A 12,651-nucleotide genomic window follows, 5' to 3' on the forward strand; every position below is an offset into this window, starting at 1 on the left:
TTGTTTTATTGCTAGAACTGGCTAGTCAAGTAGAATACCTTTGAGAAAAATCAAAAGGAAAGTTATTAGAAACCATTCAATTTAATTTTGCATTAAATGAGTTGTGAATGTAGCACTACTTCCTCCTGAGTCAATAAGCATTGTTTCATAATAGTTTATATTTTACAGTCACTCAATAAGCAATGATTTTGGAACAGGGACTGGTGTTTTTTCATCTTTTGCAGGCCCTCCAGTTAATGTCACATGCAACATATTTATCAACAGCTTTGGATCCATTGCAGAGACAACCATGGTAAGATATTTTACCTCAAACAATGTTTAAAGTTCAAGTTAAATATGTTCAATGAGCTCAACGGTTATCTAAGGCTTCTCTTTACCTGGACCTAAATGAAGAATTAAATCCAGTTCTGAAAACACGAAGTCAGAACCTTTAATTTGGCAATTGACTTTTTCTAACAGAAAATTCATCATTATAGCATCAAACACACCAGTAAAAATAAAGCCAAGGGGGTTTTTGTTTGTTTAGATGTTGAACTGTGATCCAACAAAAATAACTTGGATAAACTTATTTAACGGGTGAAACATATATGCTGATAACTTGAGCACAGATTTACTCCTTTAAATTGGGTGAGACAGAAGATATACGCATTCTTTCTCCATGCAAGTGCCCCATATATTTTGAAGAAAGGCAAATAAACACATTTTAAAACATTTACATAGTACTCGGGGACAGAGAGGATTAAAATACATAGAGATGAAAGAACTGTGTGAGTTCATAAAAAAAAAAAAAAAAAGTAAATATTCTGAAATCCCAACAATTTCAGGGGTCAGTACACATAATTGGAATGTCAGAACGCAGACTAAAAATAACTGGTACAGTTATAGCCAAAAAAAAACCAAACACCAACCAACCAAAACCAACCAACCAAAACCAACCAACCAAAAAACCCTACCCAAACAAACAGAAAAAAAAAAACCAAACAAAAAAAGAAAACCACAAACCACCACTGAGCAAAATCCATCCTTCTGAATTACCAGTAAGAGGAAAAAATGAGATCTTTCCATGTAACCGAGGAACCCTAGTTAGGAAATCAATAACAAATTCATGAAGTCAAATATTTATGCCCCATATCTCCAAAGTGACGTTCACAGCTGCCTGATCTTCACTCACCTTGGAACATAGCAGTAGAATTTACTGAGAGGCAGATGATCTTTTTCAGGTATAAAAATCACTTTAATTTGTATTTGGGTGCCTTGCCAGATTGCAAATCCCAAACAGATTGACATGGCATCCAAGGAGATTTATTCAGGTTCAATCAGAGGATTAAGCAATTCCCACAGGATTAGAATAGTGCTCCACAGCTACTTTTTAATGTCTGGATGGGTGAATCTAGTGCAAAGCAGGAGACAGATCACAGGGTCAGTAAAATGCAAAAATTCGGCAATTACGTCACTATAAAAAGGATATTTGGAAAACTGGAGTTGCTACCCTTGAAAAAATTGCCCTGAATTTGGAAAGAGGATGCCTGAGTTCATGTCTCAAGTCTATCTTCTATCAAAAAAAAAAAAAAGAGAATTATAAACATTTCCTTTCAGTAAAATTTAGCAATTAATATAATACTTCAGTCTTACAATGAAATCACATTCTGTTCTGTGTTGCCTTTAAAGCCAATTAGAACAGTTGAGATAGACTACGATGTGATCTGTAACAAACAGTTCCAGGTAGTATGTTATAGAAAATACCAAACCTGGTCAGAACCATGGGATTTTTCATTCTATTGCTTATATGCATTCAAAAAAGTACTTTTATATTCTTGATAATTTTTTTTTTTTTTTCAAACTGTAGATGAGAGCTTAAGGAAAAAAACAAGTGCAAATTAAAACCTGGCTAATGAGTGGTACTCACTGGTATTTAAAACTATGAACTGAATAACAGGATATACATATAATCTATCAGCTTTAAAGAAGTCCAAGTACATCAAGTCACTGTGATCGTTCTTGGCACTGTCAGTCTCTCTGTTGCTCTGGTTCTCTTACTTATAACCAAAATCTTTGAGCACCCTCTGCTGCTGCAGTTATGTACAGCACAGCAAACAGTTACAGAAAAATAAGGGGTTAAAAAAAAACAAAGATCAGCTGTAAAACAGCCCAGTGCCAACTTTGCATTACTGGAATTTCTAGTTCTCAGTAAGGAAGAGAAGGCATTCGATGTGCAATTGGGGCTTATGGTGTACAGCAGGAACCAGCTTTCAGGCAAGGAGATTCTCTTATCATTCATGCAGGCCTGTTTAGGGTTTTACAGAGGGGTCTAACAGATCAGGAGAGACAGCCAAACCAAAGAACTAGCTTAATTTGGCTTACAGCTTATTAAATCTGTAAATTGGTTTTTTTTTTTTTTTTTTTTTTTTTTTTTTTTTTTTTAGCATTTCTTTCAACTTCTGAGTATGGGTTACAGTTAGTTGATATTCCCTTTCTTTGTCTCAAAAGACAAAATGTGATTGTTCATAGTGGGAAAAAGGCATGCTGCCTCTTGCTAGGAAGCTGTGATTCTAGTAAGTTTAAGTGATCATATGAGGAACCTAACTACGTCACGTATGTTCTGAGGAGGCAGAAAAAAAATCACTTCATTTAAAAATGCCTTAAAAAAAAGCTTTCATCATCAGCATCACTTAGAGTCCAGCCTTGACACTCTCTCTACGTTGTTGAGCAGAATGGTAGAAGATCTGTAGATGTCTCTATGTTCACAAAGTGAGGATTTCACACTCATCCTCAAGCCAAGTAAAACTCTTGTTGTTTCACACATATAAAGGAAAACCTTGGTACAGTCTTTCATTTCTGACGCGTTGCTACTATTCTTTTTCACATAAGGATTTAGAAATCTTGAAGAATAGCAGGAGAGTAAAATGACTATTTCATTATATGAAATTAATGTAACTTAATTACATTAACATCTGAGGTTTTTTTATTTATGATAAATAGCAAAGTACCTAAGCACACTTAACCTTAAAAATTTGAGATATTAATAAGATTGCTTGGTCATGTAAAGTTAAATGCATATTGCCAAGATGGGAACTATGTCCTACAGAAAACCAGATAATTTTCTTATTGGTGCACTGGAACTAGTATTTCAGGTTTTATCACAGCATCCTCAAAAGTTCCTTACAGAGTTTCTCTTTGTAGCTCAAGCTGTGTATTTGCACTCTATGTCCTAATGCTCAGAGATTACCTGATTCTTAAGAGCAGCGTCACTGTCACATTTATTGTTGACAGTTACCAACAAAAGAAAATAAAGCTCATGCGGTCTTACAGGGTGAGAATAATATCAATGCCTACATTTTCAGCTACAAATGTTCAGAGACAAAATACTGAACACATGAAGCAAAGGATACAGAATAGTTAGGCTATGGGTAGATAGTAGGCCATACCAAAAAAGTCTCCTTTTATTCTAGTAAATATAGTTGACCAACTTCCTGAAGGTTTTCTGAGTCTTAAAAATCAGGAACAACACTTTGATCTTAATGTAGATCTACAGCAGTATTTACTAAGTATGTATTAATATGCTTAGCATAATACATGTGCTAAAAGTGCATTGAAAGAGACACTCACCGAGAGACCTAGTGGCAAATGACAACAGCGCAGACAATGAATACATTAAAAAGCATATGTCTGTTATTTGTTCCTGTCACATTTTTGCTGATGGGCATTTCTTAACTCAGCCTGAAAAGAACTGTGTTATCTTGAATGTTTTTAAGAAGCAGATGATAGAATTTTCTGTGCTCCCAGCACTAATGACATTATCTTACATTTACAAATAAAATGTGCTTTTAACCTACATTAACCCATTTTTAAGCCACCATAATTACTCTCACAAGTCACAGCTTTTTAATTTCATTAGCTTCATTTTTCTTCAAGTGCGCATTTCTGTTATGCTCTATTCTATGTATTCTAGGTTGGTTTTAAATAGAGAATTTGAAAGGAGTGCTCATTTGTACACGTTGCAAAGCTTAATGATAAAGATTTTCACCAAATATTTTTCTCAGTTGATCGTCTCAAACACAAGGAAATACATGCCCTCCTTTGGTAACAATATGTTGAAAAATTCTGTATAATGGATATAGCCATGTGCTAATACTGAAGCGATGGGCAGAAATAGCTACACTGCACAGTTTTTTATCTCAGGTGAGTGAACATGCAATAAAGGCCACTTTACAGTTTCAAAATTACAAAAAAAAAAAAAAAAAAATCTTTCCCTATTTGACAATTCATTCCCTCCTATCAAGTCACAGAGAAGTCCAACAGACTGCTCTTGTATGAGTTTGGAAGGTGGATTATTTAATATCCTGTATTTTATCATAAACTTGCCTCTGCCATGCTAAGCCTGGGAAGCAGGTGTAGACAGAGGTTTTCCAAATTCTAGCAGTTCTGCAGTTCTCCAGTTTTTAACACAGCCAGATTAATCCATGCAAATTCCCCTGCTGGATCTGCATTCTAAGCAGACAGCGTCATATCACCCTCCCCAGATACAGCGTCTATTTTCCATATTGTATGGAAATTGTATAGAATGCAACCAAACTGTTCTTGAAAAAGCACATTGTGATGCCTACAGTGTATGAAGTAGCAAAGAAATAGCATCATTCATTTTCAAAGTAAAAAGTTGGCTTTATAAGCAGCAATGGAAAACATCATATTGTGCAGTTCTGCTCTGAAACTTTCAGTTTGGGAAAACTTTATAGAAGGGAATCTTGGAATTCAGATACTGTGTGGTGGAAGAAATCTAGATAAAACCCTGGCTGGTATTACAATGACACAACAGCATGATGAAGCGGAGAGGGACAAGGAAGTGTTAGACAAAGGCAGCACAGCTGACTGCCATCTGTTTCACTGAGTTACAAGATGTGGTGAGGTACCAACCACTTGCAACAGCTGATTATGGGTACATACTGCATGTCGCTAGTGGGTGTTGAGGAGAAGAGGTGGTTTTGGGTGCCTATTAAGAATGAGATCAGTTAGAGCTGTGCATAAAAACACAGGGGTCAAAAATCCAATTTGTTGGTAGACTGTAAGAGATGATGCAGCAGATGGATGAGTTGGGAGATGCTACACATAGAAAAGACTAGTACAGAAGGTACTGCACCTAAAGGTTATCAGGTACCAAATATCTGAATTTCCAAATCTGAGGGAATCTGGTTACCTCCTAGCACTGAAACTCATACAACAAGCCAGAAATGAGGAAAAATAATCTCACTGCATTTATCTGCTGGCCTGTGGGAAGCTTATGAGAATGATTGTACTAATCCATACCTTTTCCTAACCTTCTCTTTCTGTGTTGTAAGATGAGAATAGATTTGTATTCTTTCCTGGCATCTATACTGGAGTTTTTTGTCAGGAAATAACTCCAGCCTTTTGGGCTCCATTTATGACTCTGAAAAAGTAAAGCAGATGTCAATTTTTCCTTTTTTATTCTTTTGATGATTTATAAATGATTCACAAAAAAAAAAAATAAAAATATAAACAGTGTTTGGATTGGATCATTCCAGAAGTAAATTCCAGGAATTTGGGCAGCAAATGGGCTTTGTAACTGAAGAACATAGTTTTGGCTATTATGATTGGTTTAGCTTTGGACTAGCAGAAATAGCTGATTAAATTGATTTTTAAAAATCATAAGAAGCTTTGCCTTTGCTGGAGGTGATGGCCTTTGCAGAAGCCTGCGGCAGGCTTCTTCTTCTGTCCCCTTAAGCCTTTGCTTCCAAAAAATATTGAAATAAACTATGCACCACATCCACAACAATTAATCCAGTTTACAAATCAGAACTGAAATGGGAAGTTTAATATTTCATTGTGCAAACCTTCTGGTGTATTATGTTCCTAGATTCTGCTTTAAAGACATCTGTTTTTGCAAAAAGGCCACACTTTTATTCTGTTTTGCCCTTGCAATTCTGCTTTATAATCATATTCAACACCTCTTCTAATGCTGCCTAAAACCCAAAAGGCTTCTTTAGATGCCAGCCCTTATTAAAAGTTCTTGCAGAATCTTATATCTCCTTATTCCAAGGGAGATTTAACCTTTAGCCAAATTTTTTATGTCCTGTGTTTACCTACACCCATCTGATCTTGTCCTGGAAAAGGTGACAAGGAGTTCACATCTCTTATTACCACTTACCTATGCTTCCTTCCTTTTATTCTTTCTCTGACTGGTCTTTTTCACTTAAAGGAAAAGCCATGACTTACACAGCATTGTGAAAGCCTATGGCATTCCACCCTTCCCTCCAGCATTTTCTTTCTTTCTTTACATTTTTAAATTAGTCTTTTCAACTTGTTTGAATAGCAGCCATCAGGTCCATATCCTGCTATAGCAATTACAGCTTTACCTAGAAAAAGGTGTGACAATAACTAAATTGCAAGTGGAGATCTACTCAGTCACTACTGTAGAAAATCTGAGGATCTGTGAAAATAAGATTGTGACATCACTACTTATCTCTGTTCACATTGTATGAGGCATGCTGTTCATAAAGTTTTATATGTTGTTGCAATCATACAGTATTCTCACCATCTAGGTTATGGTCATGTATCTGTCATGATATTTCTTTAATTAATAAGGACACAGATACCCATGTAAAGACATTGTATTAAAAAAAGAAAAGGAAAAAAAAAAGACTAGTAGGCCAAAACAAATAATTTTTCAAATATCTGTCATGTAGCTTCCTCATGATGCATATTTAAGCAATAGAAATTAATCTCATCATAATACACGGGGATTTTGTCCTCAACTCTCATTAATGTTCATAGGAGTTAAGTCCATAAATTTCCATCTATCACCCTAAGAGTACAGCCTTTCTCCTTCATTTTTGCAGGAACCTGCAATTTACTAACACTTCATTTACAGGAACAAAAGCTATAGCTGACTTCAGAATAACTGTAAAATTAACCTGGATCAAGTAAAAGAAGGATTTTCAGATTGTCTTTGTTCCTAATTTCTGCTCTCAAATCTGGTAAATATGTGCTGGAAAAGCTCTCCAGTGCAGACATTTTACATGAAGCATGAACCTTGAAATCATTTCCTTGAATAAATTTGAGTTATTTTGGCATCATTTAAAAATCCAGTTCTGCTTTCATGGTTTCATTCTATTCGGAATACTTCATGTACTCTGGGTGTGGATTTTTAACTACAATAGCCAAAGTAATCACTCTGTATGGAAGGGTTGTATACTCAGATTTTAGTACATCCTATGCACACTGCAAACACGTATCCTTAGTCATTTTCAAAAAAAAAAAAAAGGCAAATATTTTATAACACTTTAAAATTATAAAGTAAAATCATACAATTTATTAAAAGAATGTGCAAGTATATTTTCTACATAGGCTTTTTTTTTCTCCAAAGAGAATACATATCATACTATCAAATGTGGTTGCTAACAGCTGGTAGAACAAAAGGTATTAGAAAACTTTGATTCAGGCTTGATTGTTCTTTAAAAGCCAATACAATCACAGCAAAGTGTGTGCTGATATGCATTTTTTACTGACCTGCACTTCCCTATGTCATTACTGGCATCACAACAATGGTGCCAGATCTCCCCTCCCCTTTCCCTTTCCTCCCCCTCCCTCTGCCAAATCCTTCCAGATTCTAATGCAAATTTACACAACAGTAAAATTCAGTATCTCTGAGACAGTCTTTCTTCAACAGCACAAAGTAACCTTTATGGTTTCAGAATCTGTCTTGCTTCTCACGTAGAACTCAGCAGGCCCAGCCATCCCCAACAGCACAGAAATTGCGTTCTGGACCTTCCCTCACTCCCAAAGCACTTTCCTTTGTCCCTTCAGCTAGGTAACCATCTCAGCCAGGAAGTGCTACCCTGTCATCTAGTTTCACCAGACAGGTGTCTCTAGACAAAGATCTACAGATTGCCACCTTCCTCCTCCTCTCCAAACTGCAGGTAATCCCAGCTCACAGCCTTCTTTGCTCCGCTGCTTCCACTGTTCCAGCTTGCAGAGGGTTTTGCTTTCTCAACAACTTCATCCATGGCTTTCAACACAAGGAAGCCAACAAAAATCAGCTCCCTCTATCTGCAGCCTTCTCCACAGTTTGGAAATTTCCCAGCTTGCACGCCTCTACAAAACATTATCAAACCCTAGGAGCAAATTTAATCCCATATCCTTCTTTCCCAGAATAAAACAATCAGCTGTCTTCTCAAGGCATTTCTTGTCAGAGACTGTGAAGCAGTGTGAACAGATATTGATCAAACACTTTATCACAATCATGGTAAAACAATATACTGGAAAATACATGATAAAACAAGATACTGAAAATGAACTAAAAAGAAATATATTGGGTAAACATAACTGAGAAAAAAAACTATGTATTCACTATTTCTTTGCCTGTTTTTAATGACAAAACAATAATCTTGAAAAGAGCTTCTGTGGAATCTGAATTTAATCCCTTGCTTTAAAAAAAAACAAAAAAAAACAAAAAAAAAACACAAAACAAAACAAAAAGCAATACAAAAAAACCCAAAACCAAAAACAAAAAAAACAACCAACCGACCAACCAAACCAAACCACACAAACACACAAAAAAAACCCCACCACAACAACAACAAAACCAAAACAGTGTTTACATTACCTGATCTTTCAGTCAGTGGCTTTCATTTTCAGTTCATAGATTTCCAAAATGCAAATGTATAGGAACATATAAAAGCTAATATATGGACATAACAGGATTTGTTAAATAAGACTTCTAGTCTGTTTTCCATCTACAAACATTGTGTGCAGGATCTCTCAAAATCTTCTTTCTAGTTGTATCTTTTTTAATAGATTTAAATTGAATGCGTTTTAGCTACTTTACTGCTAGTAGGATTGAAGGGATAGAACACTGAAAATTTAATGTTTCTAGTCAGTCTTTATTAGTTCTCTGTTTTGCAATATGTTTTTCCTTATTTTTGTAGACATTATGAAACTGGCTAATCTACAATTTCCAAAAACTGAATATATAAAATAAAAAATTTGCATGCCTTTATATAATGTAGGTATGATTTATTTATTTATTTATTTATATGCAGACTTTTCAAAAATATATGTTTATACTCCACACTGGTTAAGTCTTTCATCCATTTTTTATAATTTTACTGCAATTTTAAAATATTTATACCAGACCTGACAGCGTGACAGAACTGTTTCCCAGTTGAACAAAATGTAGGGAAAATGTTTCAGATTTGTGCCTGTGACTACTGTTCTGGTATGACTGTAGTATTACAAACCACTGTATTTGAGATCTATCAAAACAAGGTTAGGATTGACTTTTCAATGAGTAACCTCTCCTTCCACTTCATCATGGATGTAGTTGAAGCCCAGGAACTTGACATTTCTTCTTTCTCCTTTGACACTCACCTAGACCCACATGAACTGGTCTATAAAATGAATTTATTCATGAAAGGAGTAGGTTAGCAAATGGATACTGAATGGAGTCTGTGCCTGTTCAACTTTTGTTTCATTGCCTGAGTGCATTTAGTGTATTTAGAGATGGCCTTAGCAATCCCTAAGAGTCCCTGGGTTATATAGGCTGGTAGACATAGCATAGGATTGCAGGAGACATGCATCTTTTTTGAACCAGCAGCCAAAAGGCAGAATATCTCACGGCTTTTCAAATTTCACTAGATGTCTTTGGGTAGACAAATAAATTGTTCTCTTTCTCCTCAATACTGGTACAGTTTGAGTCAACATTAACTTTTATTTGTTGCCATTGCATCAGTGTAGAACTTCTAAAACAACATTATTTTCCTGGCAGACTTGGTGCCCTTCATGCTTATCAATAGATTTAAAGATAATATCTAATCAAGTTTGTCTAAAGTTAGAGAAACATCTCTTCCCACAGCCAATTTTAGAAGGTCTTCAAGCTGCTGAAGATAGCAGGCCCTACTTCTGAACTTGAGCTAGTCCAGCTTTACCTTTTATTTTACCCTATTTACTATATTCTAGACAATGCCATGTTTACCTACAAACACAAGAAAAGCTGCATGGAAAGTTAGTATGGACGTCCCATATTCCTATTTGATCTAATTAGGTTATATTTCCCTGAGGACAAGAAACAGAGGATAATTTCAAATACATGTTTTCAATAAAGGTTTCTACTACTAGCCCATTCACTCACTCATTGAAAGCAGTCATATTCTAAGTGCTAACATGTAAAATGTGTTAATAACAATGTGGAATATATAGAAGAAATATAGAGAAAAATTAATAGGAACAAATGAATAATCTCAGAAAAACTCAACTTTTCAACTTAGCAAGAAATCCTTTCTGTTGTTAGAGCAAAAACATCTTCAGGGACACATCATTTGTCTGCAGAAAAAAAAAGAAACAAACAATAGAATCTTTTGTCAACTGAGAACATGGCAAAGATCAACAAAGACAGAGGCTTAGTGCATGATGATTGTTCATGGAATTGTCATGTCCATTTTAATCTACTCCCTTATACTACTGCTTGAAAGTGCAAACATTTTAAAAGCCCTTGGGCTAAAGCTTAAAAAAGCAATTGCATCGAACACGTTGCAAAAATGTGATTTCAGTGTAATGCATTAGGAGTTGGGAACACGCAGCTCCCATTAACAATGGAAGTAGCATATTCAATTTGCGATTAATAAATATTCCAGGACATGCAGTAAGAGCTGTGACAAATGTTATTATACAGTATGTCAGTACTGTGTTTAATTGTTTCTTAACAGTAAACATCCTAGATATTAACTAGCTTTGGCTTTTGGTATGGCAATTATTTCTGAGCACAGAAACTAAAATCCAGCCATTGCTACTGATACTGAACCAGAAAAAAACTCAACAACAAAATTAACTAAACCTGTCCATTTTGCAATGTTTCCATCCTAAAATCTATGGAAAATAAGTAGATTTTGTAGCATGCTGTAGAATTCGGCACATTTTGAATGTTTTGTAATAAAGAGAAGGGAGCCAGAACCTAAAAGTCAGGCAGTCCTCACAGAAACTACTGACTGTCATTTTAGCTAACGGCTGAATGACAACGACCAATAGCTCAGTACTAATAAACATCCTGTAAGTGACCCCATACTTTCAGTAAGGGAAAGACTGGAATAGTGACAGAACCATTCTCATCCTCCAAACCATTAGCAGTGACGGAGAATGAGATATTACTCAACCCAGAAGAAAGCAAATGACATTCATCTGTCCCAGGCCGAGTGTTAACAGAGACCATACTGCTTCAGAATTCAAGGTTATGAAGGCAGGTGATACACCTAGGAAGAGCACTTGGTGCACAGATAGTGTATATACTTATTTGCTGAACTCTGAATTTTGATTTTGTAAGGGAATCTGAGACACTTGATATTACAGGTAGCAGTTTTGAAGTCCTAGTTCTTTGCTAAGGAAGTTCTAGTGCTATTGACTTCAATATGAGTATTGCTGGGCAGTTATTGGAGACAAACTCTGCAAAGGAATTGGGCAACACTTAAAACTTCAACAAAACTATTCACAGGACATCCACCTGGATACTTAGTAGTTCAGAAATGTAAGAAAAATGAACAAAAACAAACAGAACCACAAAACAGATAAACAAAAAGACCAGAAAGATTAAAATATTAATGAACACCTTAAAATCTGCTTTTATATATATCCATGGAGAAAGAAAGAGAGAGCTCTTCATCCAAAACCCATCAACAATCTTTTCTGAATAGCTCAAGTAATTTCCTAAAGCTTCCTGAGTTCAAAGGCAAGTTAGCCTTCATCCAAATCCCCAAGCCATCTGGCCTGTCCTACTTAATGGAGGGGTGAGAGCACCCACCATTTTCAGACTAGGATTAGAGCTTTTATCCAGGAACAAAACAGGCCTTACTGCTCATCCTCAGCCTGCAAGGGCTCAAATCTAGAGATCCTAATCACCAACTATGCACTTAGCCGGCTAACTTAAGGCAGGACTAGACAGGAAAGTTTTCTGTGTCTTTGTGTACAGAAGTGTATACTTGCCCTTATACGGCAAAATTGCAAAAGTCATGGGTCTAGAAAGAAAAATTGCAAGAGTAAAGCATTCCCCTAAGGCACATCAATGAACACATTCCTTTCTGAAGGAGGAATCCTGTGGTTCTGAGAAATTCATGAAATCTCTTCTTACTACCAAAATCAGTTCTGGAAAGAGAACTTCCACCTATGGGATTATCCAGAGACAAATCATCAGGAAGGATTCTGTGAGTCAGACAAACTCTTTTTCATAATCAACAGGGTATATACATTCCTTCTTTAAATGAATACCCTACAGCTATTCAGTACAGAAAAACATGTTCTTAGAGATGTTTGGCATTAGTCAAATCTTGTTACTCTGACACAGATTTGATGTGTCAATTAAAGTTAAGTACTCAGTGATAAATTTAAATCACAGTTAATTTCTCTTTAACTGCTATGATAAATCTTATACAGATTAATGAGCTACAGTTAATGGTGGAGCATGGAATCTGTTGCAATTTTTTTCACTCATTAATTGAACTGCCATACAACATAGATATATGCACTATCATTGCCACAGTTCAGACCTGTAATAATGTAAAGATATAATAAATAAGAGTCCACTTATTTGCAATAATAAATCATGCCAGTGAAAAGATCAATGTTTATTAGCATGATAAAAAAAGGTTGAGACAT

The 12,651-nt window shown here is 35.6% G+C and overlaps 1 protein-coding gene across 2 annotated transcripts in view; it reads left to right on the top strand.

Moving 5' to 3' along the window:
• The window catches only part of GLRA3 (glycine receptor alpha 3), an 87,943-nt gene that overhangs the window by 26,683 nt on the left and 48,609 nt on the right, over positions 1 to 12,651 (top strand). For both annotated transcript variants that reach the window (XM_065061322.1, XM_065061323.1), the window contains exon 3: positions 225 to 292. In XM_065061322.1, coding sequence (XP_064917394.1) covers positions 225 to 292 — 68 coding nt within the window. The remainder of the gene's footprint in view (positions 1 to 224; positions 293 to 12,651) is intronic.

The sequence above is a fragment of the Columba livia genome, chromosome 4 (assembly GCF_036013475.1).
Source record: "Columba livia isolate bColLiv1 breed racing homer chromosome 4, bColLiv1.pat.W.v2, whole genome shotgun sequence".
Taxonomy (NCBI): Eukaryota; Metazoa; Chordata; class Aves; order Columbiformes; family Columbidae; genus Columba; species Columba livia.